Source organism: Pithys albifrons, chromosome 1, assembly GCF_047495875.1.
Source record: "Pithys albifrons albifrons isolate INPA30051 chromosome 1, PitAlb_v1, whole genome shotgun sequence".
Classification (NCBI taxonomy): domain Eukaryota; kingdom Metazoa; phylum Chordata; class Aves; order Passeriformes; family Thamnophilidae; genus Pithys; species Pithys albifrons.
Window position 1 is genome coordinate 32,867,793 of NC_092458.1, and position 19,323 is coordinate 32,887,115.

Consider the following 19,323-nt stretch of genomic DNA (forward strand, 5'->3'; position numbering starts at 1 on the left):
AGATCAAGAGAAAAACCATACTAAGTTTATGGAGTTTAGGCAAAATAACCTGAAGGAAGGAGAGTATTTGTCATAAATCACACAGATCTTTGACAAAACACTACCCTGCATCTTTAAACACACGCATAGAGGTTATACACATGTATATCCACAAAACCTGCAGATATGCACCCTGAGACTTTTAAGTATAAGCATAAGCCTGCCCTTGAAAAATGGCTCTAGCTACATACAGCAGTTGGTCAAGATAATTATTTGATATTTGCAGTAGAGTAGAACTAGCATCAATTTGTTCTGCAGCATAGGAAATCTTACACATGACACTGATGACATAACATAAGCCATCAAAAGCTTTTAGCAAAGGTCTCTGAAGTTTTCTGCAGTCAAGGAGTAATAGTCTTCCTAATTCTATGCTAGGAAGTGCCTAAGCAGATAGTTCAGATGACTCAATTTCATTTTTCTAGCTCATATAGTCTAGTAATGTCTGACAAATACTGCCCATGATTTAATACACACACTATTTGTCTCTCCCATGGATTTCACACAACCACATACTGCAGAATAATTTTTTTCCTACAAAAAAGTTTACAAGTAATTAAATACAAGAATACAGGTAACATTCAGAAGTATTCTGGCTCAGAACAGAGTAAATAGACTCCCATCAACATTACAGGCTCACTAGCAGAGCTTTTCTGGGCAGCAGATAGGTGAGCTGTTCATCTGGACAAGTACATTGCCTAACCTTTATCACCCTGGACAGACATAGCCTCCAGTCTCCAACAAAGCACCTTAAACCACCACAGGCAGCAGTAGCAGTGGTAAACACTCTGCTGCTATGGTAGGCTATGAAACTCTGTCCTGCAAGGCACAATGTAAGAAACCCACATTAAAAGCTCTGTCTTCCCTACTGCTTGAGGGATATAATCTCTGCCGTAAGCAGCTTCTTGATAGCAAGCTTCCAATGTGGCTTTTTTCAACCACCTCTTTGCAATTTGGGGAGCACAAATGCTAACCAGTCACATGAGTAGTCATGTAGTAAGCCAATGCATGTGGAAACAGCACAAGAATCACACCAAATGTTTCTCAAAAATGTAACATCAATTGAATCATGATAAAGGAACTTCACAAATTGCTTACAAATAACAAAGTCATGCACAACAACTGTAAAGAAACAATCCTACAAGTAAGAGTTTACATTTTAAGTTATGAGGCTCCCATAATGAGCTGTACATACATCTGCAGATCCACTTACACAAAGCTCTTCCCAGACTAGACAGAAGATGACAAGTTATTTGGTCTACTGTTTTCTTCTTGAACTTAGCAGCCATTTACAAACATGATCAACCATTTCCTGGAGCATTGTCTCCCCATTTATTTCAGACAATTGTTGGGATTTTTAATTCTGCCAAGAATGTTAATCTAGCTTCAAAGGTAAAGAGAAATAGCACCGTCTGCTTTGTTCTCCCCTTAGTCACACAGAAAAGTAGTTGCTAAGGGCACAAAAGATGTATAAAACCAGGTACCATGAAGAAAGCCAAAAACGTTCATATCTTACTCCAAAATTGGATCCTTTTGTCCCACCATGTTTATGGCTCCTATTGCAAGGAGCAGATTTTGGGGGTAGTGGCTGGCTGGTTTTTGTCAAGAAACAGAGCCTCAGAATACTGTCAAAAATGCAAAAAAGGTTATTCCAGGTAAGTCGCATTTGTAGCTTTAACTTGTATAATTTTGAGATTATTTTATGCATATATTAAATCATTTTTTGGAGGAAATACACCACAATGCACCACCTTTCATGAAAGCAGGAACTCTATCATATATACATCCAAGACACTAAAATGATCTCAAGACTTATAATCTTGAAAACTGGTATTCTTCATATTCCTTTGCAAAGAAATAATTTAGCTGATTTTATGTTTGTTTTGTTTTTAACAGTAGATTCCCAAAGGATTTCCATAGCAGTCAGGAAAGTAGAAGTTCATTTTTGTTTTAACTAAAAAGAAAACCATCCCATTATGACCAACTGCAACACAGAGTCACCATGGATCAAGGGTCAAGTTTATAATCATTACAAGGAAGCAAGAGCATACATGACCTCAACTACAGGAGTAAGACTCCTACTTCCTGCTAACATCAGCTAGACCATAAGAAGCAGCACTGAATCTGGAATAATAACTGTGAAATTCAATCATACACTTCCTTTCTCTCACTCTTTTTTCTCTCATTCCCTTCCTCACCCAGATTTAAAAAAATTAAGAAAAGAGGAAAGAGTCACTGTGACTATGGGCCAATCCCAAACTATTCAATCTATGGAGAGACCTGACTCAGGACTTCTATCCCACATCAAAACAGCTGCCCTGGAGGTTCGCAAGCAAAGGAAGAAAAATGGCTATTTCAGAAAAGCATATCTTTCAGTTACAGGTCAACCAAAAGGCTCATCTTAATCTCAGGCCTTTCTCCTTCCCAAATTCCAAAGGCTGCTGAAGACAATAGAGCTGACAGAGCTTCTCAGAAAGGGTCTGCATTAATTTTATATAATGGGAAACAATAAGCAAGCTAACCTAAATTCAGAGGTCACTAGCAAATTCTTCTAAAGCACGAAGGAGCAAACTTATCTTGCAGCTCTGCACAGCCTCTAGCAAAAGATACTGGCAATTTTTTTCCAATGTGGCAACAGATTTTAACTTCACTTTTACATTTATGACAATACTGAGTATTATGAAAATATATTTGCATGCATAAATTACAAATACCAACTTATACGTTGACTTGAAGAAACATTTGCACAAATCAATGTTTTGTTATTCTACATAATAATGTTACTACCATTACCATAAGTTCATCAAAGGATTCCATGTTTAAATACCAATCTTTAAGAAATTGATCTTAATGCTTTTGAAATCTTTGACAGTCTTAATATAAATGCCATGGATCTCTTTTCTGTCAGCCATCAACAGCAACCAGAACAGACATACAAGAAGAAGAGACTGAATGCTCCAACTTCTTTAAAGGAACAACATGCCAGATATTCACCCACCGATTGGTTTTTGGGAATTTTGTTTTGTAAACAAAGCATTGTTTGTGTCACCCTTCTCCATTCTAAGAGAGAACAAAATTAAGTTTCTAAGGAAGAAAAAAATAAAGACCAGCAATTTTCAATATTCTAAATGCATCCATCAAATTCTTCAAAAATACTGCCTATAGCCCTGTATGCTATTCTATGTATCATTCTGATAATAATGAACAAAAAGACATGCTCTTGTTCAAGTCACACACAGTGGAATTACATGTGAACTGACCCTCCATGTGTTAACTGAAGACAAAGCTTTTCTTTGAGCTCATTACTGCTCTTACAGATAAGACTGGCAAGTTTAGAAAGTTTAGTGTATTTCTCAGTTTCTGAAGGTAAGTAGTTTTGTTTAAAACTACAGGTGTACACCAGGAAATAAGCCCAGGTTTCACGAGTTCCATCACTACTTTCCGTGCGAAATAACAAAACAGTCTATGTGCAAAGAAAGGGATAGGGGAAAACAAAACAGAATTACAAGATCTTTGGCAACTTCACAATAGTTTAAAAACATTTGTCACCATCTTAATGAAAAGAAACAGCAGGCAAGTTTTCCTCCTAACTATATTAATCAGGGTGTCTTGAAAAAATATAAGCAGCCCTAGTGATAAAAAGACAGATCATTTCGCCAGTTCTCACTAGGGGTTTGATCTTCTAGAGCCCCTGACATCAAGGGAAGCATGATTATGTCTTAACTGAGACTTTTTTACTATATTTTTAGAGAACTGAACCCACCAGGTTTCTGAAACCTAATTAAAGCTATTTTGAGACTGTAGCACCAACCCAAACTCAAGCATGTTTCTATTCACCACATTATTTCAGGAAATTGTTCAGAAACTGTTCCTAGATTCCGAGTGAAAAGACAAGAAATAGAATGGGGGAAGGGATCTACAAGAATGTTCGCACTTCCTCCATTTCTGCTTAATCCTGCCAAAGAAAGTGTTCCAGACTGTCACATCACCAAATAACAACCACACTACTAGGAAATGCGCCCAGTTCAGTGTAATAACTACCAAATTTAAAAGTTTGGCAGTAAAACATAAAGCAAAACACCATAAGCAAGCACTTCTGTTTCATTAACTATTTTGTTATTAAAAAAACAGGAACTGCCAATTAAAGCCAGTTGTCCTGATGGTCAAATCCACTGAGAACAGAGTTCGTTATAAATTAAGCCAGGAATCTTCCCTGTAAAAGAGTCTCTGGAACATAAAGCAGAACAATGATAACAAAGTTGCTAAACTGCATGAAAATAAGATGTAAGTGATTAGCCCATATTTGGTAAATCCTGACAAGTTCCTTTCAACTTTAACATCACCAGCACCTGAAAAGATTATTCAGCATCACATAGAATCTGTACTTGTTTTTACCTAGGGGCTTAAAAAAAATAACCATCATGGCAACTGTGCAGTATGAAAATTTTAGATTTCATTCTCAAATAGTCTCCTTAATGAGCAGGTGGTGTTCTCTAACACCAAATAATCAACTACATAGCAAGGGTCTGTATTACAGCTAGAACTCAAGCCAGGAGGGACATAATTATAAGGAAGATATGTGGAAACAAGACCTATTCCACAAATGCTAAGGACAAAAGTGCTACCATTTCAGAATCACATTCTTCATCTAAGTTTTTCTACCCCAAATCAAAAAGGTAATTATTCTCAAAACCAGAAACAAAATTATCTTGCTGTCTATAAAAGATGTTTCTTCAGCTATATGGTTCATTTACTGCACAACAAAGTTCATATCTGCAATGGCTTTTTATTGTAAACTTCAGTGTAAGGTGTGCTTGTCCTTATGCCAAGCAGAACCAATAGACAACAACACATGATCTGCAATGACTACACACAACATCCACTCAGGGTGCACATAACTGACTTTCTCCTAGCACTGCTCAGATTTATAACCAGCTGCATTAAAACTTGGGGGGGAAGGGGCAAAGAGATCAATAAAAAGGCCATATATCAGTTTATGATATACATAAACCCTACTGAAGTAAGGAGATTTTGAACAATTTTTATAAATTCAGAAACTAAGTGAAGACAGTACCCTCTTCGCTCTTTGGTCCTTTCAGAGAATGCAGCTCCACGATAATACCACCAGCAGAGAAGCCAGTTTTTAAACAGCTTTTATTCCCATCCTGAAGTGCAGTTCAGCACCTTCTCAGGGCTGCTGATACAGCTGTTCACCAGCTGTGCTATGAATCACCAAAACGATCACTTAAAACCAGATACTTTTAACCCAGATCATTTCAGTGACCTAGTTTTGCAGAGCAGCCTCATAAACAGTACAGGCATAAGCAAAAATGCCAAAAGGTTCTTACATCCTGGGTAAAGCTCTTACAGCCATCTCTTCTCTTCCCAAAAGAAAACACTGGCTGCAATTACACCCTCAAAGTGCAAGAAATCCACATGCACAGAACGTGTACTGAAATCTCGTATCTTGAGGTATCTTGATTCCTCAGACACCTCGGAATGAACATATGCCACCTAGTGCAGCAGTCATAGCCAAGCAAAGAGAAATAACTTACCAATCGTCTAGCAAATTCTTTATTTTCGGAAAGAAATCCATATCCTGGGTGTACCTTGGAAGACAAAAAAAAACTTCAAGCTGATTGAATTCTGAAACCAGATACCAAATTTGCCAGCACCTTTTCAGATACTGGGTAAGGTTAAGTTGATGACTAAGCGTTTACATAGGTTGAATATCTTAAGAAACTCTCTTAACACACTGATTTATCTGTCCTAAGTCACGCTGTTGAGCTACCATTTCCAAAACAAACATTCCTTACTTCACTACTGCCTCCTGTCTTTTTAGCTCTATTGTATATTTCCATATAAATGCTGATCTACACTCTTCTCAATAACCATGATAAAGTACTCCTCATCCCAAATATTCCCAGCACTAACCACAACAGTGCTGTACATAGGTCCATAGTCATAAGCCTCCCACCTCTAGCAACCCTTGCTGGCCAGCACAGCACACTGTCTTTAGTTGTCTAAGTCAAACATCCCAGTTTGTTACTCACATCCCAATATACATCCAACATAATTACTTGAAATGGGCATGAGAAAGTTTTCATTTTACTACTGGCAATTCACTTAAGATTCTTGATCTAATATACTCTGATAGATAAAGTATCAGCCATTTCATTCCCTTCATTTAAAAAGAGTCAATATTCAGTTCCATATTCAGAGTTCCAGACTCCGAAATCTAAAGGGAAGAAATATTTTATTTATAAAAAAGTTTTTGGCCCCTAAAAGCACTACACTAAAACAACATCTTTGAAAGAAATTACAGTGCTGATTAAACCGTTCCAGGGTAATTAGTGTTGTTCATATATAGCCATCAAATTTTATTTTAATAAATGGTCTTTGTACAGTAGCTCTGAGTAATGCATTTATTTCACAGACAGAACAAAGAACATTAGGCATGTGAACACAACCACATATTAGTTTTTCCAACTGATTCCTGCTAAGCTTTGAATCTCTGGCCAATTTGGAGGGAGAAAGACTAGCCCACATTCACACACACAAACTAACATGCATTTTATAAACATTCTGGAACACAATTATGGGATGTGCCAATTACCTTGCCATCCTTCGAATTACAGTTATATAATGTAGGAAGTGATTCAAACTAAGTTTAGGCAAAAGCCTTTCTGAACTCACTCTGTAAAACATTCAAGAAAGCCATTATGGCATATAAAGGGTTAGTGCTCAAAACTAATTGGGATTTTTTTTTCCCCCAGCAAATTTGGAAATGAACTGAAGCTGCTCCCTGGTGTGAAAGCTGAATCCAGCAGCCACCTGCAGGATCAGCGACCAGTGCTGCCAGATGCTACAAAGCCTTTGATTTCCAGTAGCGATTTCAGACACATTTAACTCATGTGACATGAACTAACTGGAATAGCATATTCAATTGCTCCCCCACACACACCTTCAAAAAAAAAAATACAAACTCTGGCTTTTCTGCTTTCTATATATGAAACAGCTGCAGCAGATAGACTCATTCAGACTCACAGCTTGGGCCCTGGTTTTCCTAATGACTTCCATGATGGCATCCATGTTGAGGTAGCTTTTGCTGGTGGGAGCTGGGCCAACACAGACAGATTCGTCCGCCATTTTCACATGAACCTGAAGAGACAATATTCCACATTAACAGATGCTCACAGCAAAAATAATTACCATCGCCCAGTTACATGCACACAAATCTGATTGTTTCAAAGATAATTTACATATCATAACCACTCTAAAATACACACTGAAATTACTGACACTGACATACAAGTACTCACACAATAAATCTCATTTCATTTAACTCTGAGATTAAGTCACTGTCAAAATATTTTATTATTCCAATATATTACTTGGAATTTGATTAAATAAAATCATGACAAATATAATTTCAGCTTCCTATACTGATCATCTATATGTAAATTCAGACGAAAAACTACTTTGTTACATGTAACCAGAGTAGTCTAATATCTTAATACTTAATAACAAACATTCATGACCAGTTCTAAGCAGGCTCCCCAGGAAGTTGGGGATAATTAGAGTGAATTGAATGAAGGGATGCAATGAGTGTCCCTGCACAGCATCAGGTCAGCACCATGCACAAATTAAAGCCTATGACTAAAGAGTTCAATATCACTACACATGAACCAGAAAATCTTGAGAATTATTTAAGCAGGCTCATGTTTGGTTCCTAATCCATTGTATACTTATCTATATGCATTTGCCAAATATTTTTAGTTAAATACAAAAGGAACATTTCCAACATTTTACCCAGAATAATAAAATGGCTAGGTTTGAAGTTAGAAGTCTACCTACAACTTGCATGCACGTTTAACAAAAAGTTACAAAAGTTTAATTAGAGTGGTCTTTAACGTGCTTTCAGAGTTCAGAATACTTTATTTGGAGGAAAATACGCACAGAACCAAGAAATTAAACAACCAGTTTTTCCTCATTCTGCCTTTTGTAAGTTCCCTTTCAGTATATTTTAAGAAACCATGCCACTGCCTAAACTGTGTTATATTATTAGCTATGTCTGGAAGATTTGTTTATAATGGCAATTTGACATTTCTAATGCTTACCTATTTTTATGAACTATTGGATATCTTCAGCATTTGAAACTGTAAATACACTGTCTGAAAATGGTGCTCTTTTTAGAAGATGAGTATTGACATAAGAAACAAAGTATTTTTTTGTTTATGAACACAAAATTTCATTCTTTGTGAAAAGAAATTTAACTCTCAAGTATTATGAAAGCTGTCAAGTACGACAAACTAGTCTGAAGTAAAGTAACTATATACTATTGGCTCATTCAGATAAAATCAGACCAGGAAACAAAATCATTTAGAAACACTGACAGGCAGTAGTCAGACAGCATTTTGAACAATACAATGAAAATTAAGTAGTTGGGTAAATATATAAGCATGTATCAAAAGGATGAGAGTCCTTATGAAGCATTTTTTTCTTCTGCATTATTGACTTTCTTTGAACTTTGCAAAAGTTAATACTACCATCAGGAAGAACCATGAACTTGCCATCTAATTTCAAGTTTCTTCCTAGAGGCATCTCTTACCCAGCTTCTGAATTTGCCATATAAACAAGTATATAAGAGTGCACATAACCCCCTGGAATTGCCACACATTTCACATTTGAATTATTACTTCTATAGAGTCACCGCAGTTTCGTTTTACCACTACAGCATTAGTCTTCTAACATAAAAAGAGCAAAACAAACCAAAAAAATCCGAAGAACTGGCACAGACAATCAAGCAGCAGGATTTTAATGCTTTCTAGTAAGTACACCTCAGCAACTAAGTCAGTAACCTATTTTGACCAAATGCTATCAAGATTAGCTTGTAATCCTTCCTGTAGCACTAAGTTCAGGAAAGAGCATGGCCCTTGGATACCTTTATCTTCACAATCAATTTGTATACTTAAAGTTGTTTTGAATTCCAATATATACACAAAGTCATTCAAGCTTAAGCTTAATTAAGCATGTATGTTTTACAAAACCAAAAGCTTCCCTATAGAAAAAGACCAACAATGTAGTTACCTATTTTTAGGTATCAAGGGAGAAACCCCACACCCACACAGTTCTCACACTGAGACACCAACACAGTCCTTCTAGTACAAAAAGCAGCCATAGAAGATACTGCAAACCTATTGATTTTATACACATAAACAGTCTTTTGCACTTTTACTCCAACACATTTCCTTGCTATTCAACTCTCTGGAGTTTTAACTCTTCCTCTCCCACATTTTCCTGTAACCTGGCAAATTTATTTCTCCTTGCTCACCTTACTGCAAGCTGTTATTGCCTTCTCTAGTTCAGTGCCAGTTCAGCCTTGCACGCATCCTCAAGTACCTCAGATAGGTATAATAAAACAGCAAATCAGTAGCCATATCACATTCATATTACCTGATACCTCAGAGCACCAAGAAAATCCCTCGAAAAATAGGTCTCCATTCCCACTCCACTAGTTCAAAATCGCTGGATTTTCAGGTTCCAGTGTCAGCTCTTCCATCTAGGGGGCTTCTCATATGAACTTTTATCATAAATACAAGTAAACCAGCACATACACAAACTAGAAATCTGTTCTTCTTAGTAATTCATGATAATTCCCCTTGGCATTTAGATTTCTTTGACAATGCACTGTGGTTCATGATGAATACCCCACATATTGTAACACAAATACATTATAGGTTTTATAGCATAGCATAAATGTAATTACTAGCAAACATGTAAAAAAAGCCATGATGTGAAGCTACATGACAATGAAACTTTCAGCTTACTACCAAGTGCTGCATAGTTCACACAGTAATTCACTAAACTTTTACTTCTGCAGAAGTTAACTTATAATACAGTATTTCTAGACAGTCCTAGAAATCCAGCAACTTCCCTTCCTCAAGCACTACAGGTTTCAAATATATTGATTTTCAAATTCAAGGACTGCACTAGTGCTCACTTAAATCACAGAATCTAACATAGTTGAATTCTGAATTGACCCTGCTATCTCATGTGTGAAGGGATAACAACAAAGGCAGCCAAAGCAGACAAAACCTTAAGTGCTTAGTGGTTTATGCTGCAAGTTTCTATCATATTGGGCTACCTGTACATCAAGATACATCTCAGGCAGCTACCAAGGGCTTGCAATGTTAGAGAATACACCTAGAAATCATGAAAAGACATCTCTAAAAGTAGTTTCATTTCTGTACGAGTTATATTTTAGGGTAGTCTGTTTCATAAGGGCTAATGATATTGCAACAACAAAAAAAGAGATTCACCAAAACGTACTGAATATTCATTTTATAGAACCTCCACTTAATTCAAAAACTACAGACTAATTACAGTCACCTTGGCAAATCCAAACCCAAACCAATCAAAACCAGCCAACCAGTTCATCACAACCTCTTTAGTTCTGCATCTTTGATAAACAAGGTACTAATAAACTAGTCTGGATTTAACAAGGAGTCCTAGCAAAACACCACCAGAATGAATATTATTAAACAGCGTAACTGTTTTTGGATCAAGGTACAAAGTCAACTGAAAACCATGTGCAGTACTACAACTACTTATTGTCCTAGTCTTCCTGACCACGTACAGACAAAAGAACTAGGTCAAGACGAGTTCCAAGCACTGCTCTCAGGGTGTGAAGAGCAGTACAAGGTAACAAAAGTAGCAGCAACTGGTTTTGGAGATCCTTCTACATTTTATTTCAGTATTTCAGGAAGATTTCTAAACCAAGGTTGGTACCAGGGCTTGGTATCGTACTCCAGAAGAAAAATATGTCTATAATCCAAAGTTTTGGATAGAAGCACCACAAACACAGTCAATATCTGCTTTGCAGGATATAACCCAATTTAGAAGGACTGCACTGAACCAGAGTTAGTAAGTACCCAAACTATCTAGCTTATGTTAGCTCTTCTTTACTTTGGAGAGTGGCACATGTATTCATTTGACAGCACTATGCTCTCTTCCTAGCAATACTCTGAAATTACTGGATTATCCCTCTAATTAAACCTGGATCTCAATCATAAGTTCAAGATATCAAAATTAATAACTTACTCCCTAACATATAAACAGGTCTCCTACAGATGTTCTGTTTCACACAGCAGAATCAAGGTAACTTTCTCCAGTCAAACAGCTGCTGCAGATGGCTAGTTGAAATCTACAATATTAACAAACCATATTTAAATATGCATGCCCTTCAAATCTGAAACACAGAAAAATTCTCTGTATGGATATAGAAATATTAAAAATATTTTAATGAAAGGAACTAAACCACTTATTTTCAGTGTATATGCAATCTATTCAATGATCAAAGACACCAAGATAATTTAAACATCCTTAGCACTGTAATTATTCAGCAGCTCCAGAGTTTGTTACCTTCATGTGGATCTGGTTCATGACAAAAATGCTTTTCTCCCCAGTTTGTTTCACAGTGATTCTCGTTTACTAATTCCACAAAGAAAAAGGCTGACTTCGTTATGAGAGCCAACAAAGAAAACATCTACATGCATTTTCTAACAGAGTGCTTTATACCACTTGTCTCGTTTCCACAGATTTTATATACTTCAGCAGTTTGAGGCTTATCATGTGACAGATGTAATTTACTTCAGTGTAAATGCCTAATTAACACATACACACACACACACTCACTCCCCTTCTCCTCCATCTCCGAGGAGGTAAATGCCTGGGATTCCCCAGTGTCCTAGTTTTTCAGGGTAGGTCAGCCTGCACATCCCCAAGTCTCAGCACAGGTTGATATTCATGCAGCAGAGACAGTTACACTGAGTTGCAGGGCTGTGTGATTCTCCTAATTCTTCTGTACTGTTCAGAATTTATATTATAGGGAAACTCTTACAGTTGCACTTACAGTGCTAGTCAAACCTAAGAAGCAATTAAAAACACCTCAGTGAAGAGACCACTCTTGTTTGGTACACTAGATAAGATCGAGCATTGTTTAGACAAAGAGATCTAATCAAACAAGTCATTCTCCTTTTATAGCTCAAATCAATATTATACATTGGAACAACATCCGCTGGTGTAAGTGGATTCACTTAATTGGCCCAAACTGCATAATACCGCTCAGCAAGACAAATCACAATTAGCTCAACCCATAAAATAGGGCTAATGAGTAAATCCTTTGTAAGTTAGCTAAAAAAACCCAACTACCTCAAATCTTGCCAGCACCACTGCCAAAAGAGACAGACAAAACAGAACAAAAAGCCTGTGACATTGAACAGTCTTGAACTAAAAAAAAAAAAATGGATGCAGAAAAGGTTCAAATTTACTGCTTTGCCAAAAACACATTTTTCATCTGACCTAAGAGCCTTTAGCAGCTTCACACTAAAATACAGATACGAATAATACAATAAGTCTGAGCACACAGTGTGCAGTATTCATAGAGCCTTTAAAGTGCTATCTGCAAAGAATTACTGACACACAATTACAGCATTTAACCTTAAAATAAGTGAAACATTTCTACAATACATGAAAAACAGAACTGTGAAAGGCATAAATAGAACAACTATCCCATATTTTCCACATTTATTTTTACTCAGCATTTCACAAATCTAAATAAAAATTTATACAAATAAACAAGTCAACCTACAGAGTCAGCATAGGTAGATTTTTCTGCAAGCCTCTTTTAAACATTTTAATTTGACAGCCCACAAATATTTATGCGAGGACTATGTAAAACAATTCTTTGGTGGCCTTCAAACATGTTTTGGTGAAGGGTATTTACTTACAATCCCCTCCTAGTCTATAACGACACTCAAAACACCCCATCCATTAGCACCTGCAGGATTAGATCCTTGGTTGGCAGACACCAGCTGAGAAAATACATTTTTTAAAAATAGCACCTTTTCTCCCTTACTTCCCTGTCTTGCCCTTTAAGTTTGCCAACTAGTCGAAACTTGAAAACCACAATAGCCTCACTAACTAGTAGCCCCAAAAATCCAGAGATTTCAACTAAAATTAAAATAAATGGATCCAGGTTGAACTGAACAGTCTTTGAAAAATGAACTACATAAACCAGGCAAGGAAGACTACATTTCTAACCAAGTCTAAGAGAACGCACTTTTCAAAACATATCAAGATTTTCATCTGTTTGCACTTGTTTAAACACTAATTGATTTTTGTAAACTTCAAAAAAGAAAAGAGTACTCTCAAAATTGCCTCTTCCAGGAACGAAGCTCTGGAACTTCACTGGCTGCCAAAAAGACACAATTTTACTTACCCCATGAACAGGAAAGGATTCCTCACTGTACCCAGAGGCTGATCACTCCTACTGCGAAAAGCAGACCATGCTAAAGCAAAGCTGTCATGCAGTGATACTCTCAAACTGTGCTCCACTTGCTGCAGCAAGCAAGAAAATGCTTCCTGAGTCCTGAAGATATTACAGATAATAATCTAGAGAAGAGTCTTCCAGAATGGCTTTGACTCCTAAAGTCTGTTTCTATATGCTTATTCTTTGACAGATAACTTCAGTGAAGCACCTTCTAGAACAATGATGGAAAAGAAGGCTTCTTCATCAGAATTTTATTGCAAGTGCTACCTGTGTTTTACCCTCCAAAACAGTAAAGACCAGACACTAGTACACAAGTTTGCTATTAAAAACTTAGCAGAATTAAATGGTTGGTTTCTATCACAACCTTTAATGTGTTTTACTCAACACCAATTAGGAACAATCAGTCTTTCTTTGGTAGAATCACTAGAAAAGTAGATCAATAGTCATCTTGTTTACTAATCTACTTTTGGATGAACTGAAGGATTAACAGAGGTAGACAAATGGGGGGAGAGGGGAAACCAGAATGTCCCATTCTCTAACTCCAAGCCATTGCATCAATAACAAAACACTTCTCACAACCTTGAGGGAAAAGCATTTCCCTCATCTCCTTCCACTTGTATCTCCCTTTGGTGGGACAGCTACAAAGTTCCTTCATCCAAGTGAAGATTAGAGGCAGCACAGCCACTTCATCCAACCTTTGCTTATGTTTGGGATGCTGTGAAGAAACAGTCTGTAAGCCAGCAACTGCATTCCACATCACCAACTGTTTTGATTTTGGAGTACACTATCTAGAGCAAGTGTCCAGGAAAAACAGAATTTGAGAAGACACTTAGTGAATCTGTTTACCAAAGAATGAGTGTCCAACTGTTCCAAGAGTTGAGCAATTCATCACATTTATTTAGAGCAGTCCACTCCACTTTGTGTGGACCCAAGTTCATCTTTCCAGTGCATGTAATTCTGCACCTTTGAATGTTTTAGAAAAAGAAATAAGTGTTTTGTGATGTTAACAATATAGTGATGCCCCACAGTGGTTTCAGTATCCTCCCTGCATTTCAAACACATCTGCGCTCACATGTCAGCCTTCTCCTAATGGAATCTCAGCTTCTAAGCACATTAGCAAAGCAATAGGACACATCTCTCTCATGCTGTTTCTTTTTCCTGCCTCTCCCAAAAACAAGCTCACCAAGGAATGTATCTGACACATGCTTCTTTGTTTTGTTTTCTAAAGGGGTAGGACACGTGGAGATGGGAAAGCTAGTAGTTAGGTGGGTCTAGAAAACAGTATATCATGGTAGCAAAGGCAGTCAACTTCCAACACTAGAGCTTTAGCTCTTAACTGAGCTGGATATCCCAGCAGTCATTTGGGATACAGAGAAAGTAGCGTAAACGCCACCACATTACAAAGCAACACAGTATGCATTGGTAACATGCTCCTATCCACCATTTTCAGCTTAATTTGGATGGAGTTCCCCTTTCAGATGGATGAACACAACAAACAGCCATTCAGATGAGGATCCTGTCTACAGATGGATAGGCTGCAGAAATTACTTCCAGCATCCAAAGACAGCAGTGAAGTCAGGAATCCCGAAACCAGTTTCACGGTTGAGAGAACAGCTCACAGCAACAGTAAGGTGAATTCACACCCACCTGGGATTTCAGCCACGTAACAGTATTTAAAGGAAAGGTGAGAAGGAAAGTACGGATGACATCAGCTAAAGGCAACATATTCTAAATCAGTCACTGGAAGATTAAAGTTTATTTTAAAAGGCAGAAACACAAGATGCAGACACTACAGTGAATTATGTTCTTCCACGTGTGGACTAAATTCAGACCCAAAATGAACAATAGATTAAGACTTGGCATTAAGGTTCATGAAAAGCCTCACTTTTGGCATATACAAGACGCCATTCATATGATACAGAGACCCCTCAAGAAAATGGATTTTATCCCTTCTCCATAAAATCATAATGGTCTTTACTAATTTTTAATCAGACCTGTATTAACTTTATCTTTTATATTAATTTTTTATTTTAGCTTATAACCAAGTTTATCAATTCTCTTAACCATGCATAGCTTTAGACAAAGGGGAATTTAACCCTGTAGCTGTAAGATGAACTTCAAGAAATAAACCAAAACCTTTGTTTATATTAAAAGCTAAGCAGTAAGATGTAAATCAGAAAAACCTCTCTAGATTAGAGGCTTGACACTAACATTTTGTTACAAAGAAAAATAGGGCTGCAGAGATAAGAGCAGCCCATTAGATCTCTTAAAAGTCACCCAAAATATACTGCTTAACTTTGGGGAGGGGTTATCACTTGTAACCAAGTATATAAACCTGGAAACACAAAGGTCTGGTTGAACATGTCTTTGGTGGAATTATCCCCCATGTTCCCAGCACTGAATAAAAGGAAGGATTTTGTTCTATTCTATTGGATTGATTGCTTCTTAACTCACATAGGATGATCCCACCCCTAAACTCTCTGCCACACTCAGCCCTAGCAATTACAATGCTGCTGAGATAGATCAATGAACCGAACAGAGAATAGGCCAGGTGAAAAAGTAATCTAAGGAGAAGGGAAATTAAACTTCTGTCAGATCAGCAAGTTATGCCATCTCCCAGCCACGTGACCATCAGATCCAGTACAATGAACGAATGAGAGAGGACAAAAGAGCCCAAATGGTCCCTTCAGAAATCCTTCAGAGAAATTTAGACATAATAAGAAACCAGTTCTAAAATGCCAAATAATTCAAAGAAAATATCAGAAAAAAAATTGTGAATAAATACAGAATAACTTAAGGATGAGAAACTTCCAGTGCAGGTTTTTTAAAACAAAGATTTTTCTTATGCCTATGCAATATATATATATATGTACAATAGAAAATATACATGCACATGTGTTATCTATATATGTACATACACACACCCCTTAACCAATTTAAGGTCCTTAGAGAGATGTTTTTTACCTCAGGTACCTAAAATAAACCACGAAAGTTAAGTCATAAAACTTCAAATTTATCATCAGATAATCAACAGATTATGTTTTAAGAGGAATATTTTTAATTGCCTTATTAAATTTGATTCTTAGTATTATATTTTTACATAATGTTCACAAAAGTAGAGCATTTTTCCTTCAAAATTCCACTAATGAGAATATTCAGATTTCTTAAAAACGATGCTTTGTTAGTTCTACAGCAAAAATTACTTCTCTCCCGATGCATTATAATCATTCATTATAGGACAACTTTGAAGAAGATAGTCCTCTATATAAAGCCCATCCTAAGTTTTCTACCCTCAAAAGTCTTCTTTTGAAAGACAAGTCAGCTTTGAGATTTCAAGATGCAGATGTCAAGATAAAGACTATAAAAATGTGTAACACAGAAAAAGCACCAAGCATGCTTGTTGTGGGGATTGAGAACACAGTAATCCCAGAAATCCCACAAAATCTACTTGTTCTGTAACTTTTCAGTACAGGCTTACCTTTTAAAACAAACATGACTCTTAGAAATCTGCCCATGCCAGAAGGGTAATCACTTCTATGCCACCTGTTTGGCAGTCACTTGGCCCCATTACACAAACATTGCAAGAAAGCACAGAGCATTTGTTACAGTCAACCCACCACTAACTGCTAGCCCTAACTTACATTATTAAAAGGGGTCTATGACAGAGTCTGTCAGTATTTGCAATCCTGTGTTCAAAGAAAGTTTAAGATTTTGCACAGTGCTAGATAAAAACAATCACAAAAGATCCCAAAGTCAAGCGCATAAAGAATTACATGGTAAAAAACATCCAGTAAGGGAATATCAAAGTAGATAACAACCAGCAGAGTCAAGGACATTAAAAGAAAAAAAAAGAGCAGTTCAGCAGAACTAAGTTACAGGATGAGAAGTTCAAGATGACTGCTAGACATGTCACAAGGCTATCTTTGCTCAGCCAAAAAAACAAAATTAACTAGGCAGAAAATGTATTTTTCAGTTTCATTTTATGGTATAATGTGTTTAGAAAAGGCATCTGTTTTTCAACAGACCACTAGACTAACCTCCATTCCATCCCTAAAGAGAACTTATATGTCTATATTCTACAATGGCAAACATATTACCCCATACATGAAGTGAAGCAGTGGGTATCCAGTACACCTGCAAACAACTATACAAACAGGTAGCTGGCTCACCAAGTCTGTAAGGACTGTGCACAGTCTTAACAAACAAGCAGGAACAGACAAGAATACCTGCACTGTCCAAACAATTTTCACACAGTGAATATCAACCTGGGACAATTCAATCATGGATGCCAGTGTCAGACTTTGTGGTCCCACACTTTTCCAGATCATCTTAGAAAAACATTCTCACGAAGGGGTTCCCCCTCCTCAGCCCCCCCCCTTACAGCCCTCAGAGTTCTGTCCTAGCTAAATTTCAAAAGTAAAAATTTTGTTTTATCTTATCCCTAGAAAAATTCCTTGACTTGTTTGGATTTTTTTAAGTTATAGAGTATTTTCCATAACAATATTTCCACCTCTCAGTTTATTTACTATGATACACACTTTTCTATCTTAAGGTAACTTAAGGATAGTGAACAGAATCTTGATCTTTGCTGTAGCCCATTAATTTCGGACATTATTTCAGGACACCAAGTAGGTTTAGTTTAAAAACAGTGCATGTGTTAAGGAAACAGGTTTTAGTATATAAAAGAGTGTTCTTCACAGGACACTATGAAGTTCAGCATCCCCACACCACGTAAGAGTTGAAGCACAGATCTTGTTCCAATAAACTAAATAATAGCAAAGTGTCAGGTCTTCCCACACGCGAACTTGTCACCCTTTTCTACAATCAGATCGTAAGCCCTCTCTACTTGGTAACCTGTAAGAAGAATGATTTCCACTGGGGCCCTGAACAGCAACAAGCCTTTGACTAACAAGCCATCGTTTCTGGGATCCTTTTTTTGCAGTAAGAATTTAAGTTCTAAATCAAATGCTCCTGTTCTTCACCATTGACGATTAAGCATAATCTAGAAAAATATGGGAAGTATTACTATAATAATAGCTAATTAAAGTATCATAAGTGTGTGATCTATATATATAAATTCTATAAATACATATTTAGGTCTTAAATATAGCACACTTGTCAATGTCAAATATATTTCATACGGCTCAAAGGGATAATTGCATTCTATACAGGCAACACTAGCATTACACTGAAGGAAACAATCTATTTCTGCAAGGTGACAACTGTTTCCACTTAACAGAGGTACGAACTTTATATACACAATATGTAGATGATATTCACAGGTTTAATAAATTAACTCAATCTTGTGTATAGTTTTACAAGCCACTGCAGTAAATCTAAATAAATAAATTCCTGTTTTAAAAAAGCCTGGAATTAAAAAAAAATTCTTGCAAAGTTGCATGGAATCTACATAGCACAGCAACACATTCACTTACAGAACAGATCCTTCTAAATCCTCTTTCCTGTTAGCATTTAGGTTTGGGTTTTTTCCCCCCTCCAACTTGCTAAATAAAGTCATATTTCCTGCTGACAGCAAATGATTGGTTTACCTATAACTCCGGGGGGTTTAACTATCCATCCTTTAAGAAGCTTTGACAGTTTAACCTGCTGAGCTCACAGCACCCAAGGGAGGGTCTTACTTGCAGTTTTACTTCTGCTGCTGCTGACCACTAATACTGACTCCAGAGATAATGGATTTTTAATAACAACCTCCTACAGGTTAACACCTTGGGTACCAGCCACAATTCTGCTTTAATTAAGCTAATACATGAAGGTTACAGTTTGGTAGAAAGTTGTATTAAATTTGGCAATGCTTACAATAGCAAGAAAAGTGCAAATAGTCACCTGTACAGTAGTTCTGGGATAAGTTTGCCTACAGATATCATTCAGTTGGTTTATGGGTTTACACATCTTTTTTTTTAAGGTGAGCTCAATTTATTAGTTCCATTTCCTCT

The 19,323-nt window shown here is 36.8% G+C and overlaps 1 protein-coding gene across 2 annotated transcripts in view; it reads right to left on the reverse strand.

Moving 5' to 3' along the window:
* The window catches only part of PCCA (propionyl-CoA carboxylase subunit alpha), a 278,669-nt gene that overhangs the window by 228,698 nt on the left and 30,648 nt on the right, over positions 1–19,323 (reverse strand). For both annotated transcript variants that reach the window (XM_071548902.1, XM_071548910.1), the window contains 2 exons: positions 7,084–7,197; positions 5,592–5,645 (listed from right to left, as the gene is read on the reverse strand). In XM_071548902.1, the coding sequence (XP_071405003.1) occupies positions 5,592–5,645; positions 7,084–7,197 (168 nt within the window). The remainder of the gene's footprint in view (positions 1–5,591; positions 5,646–7,083; positions 7,198–19,323) is intronic.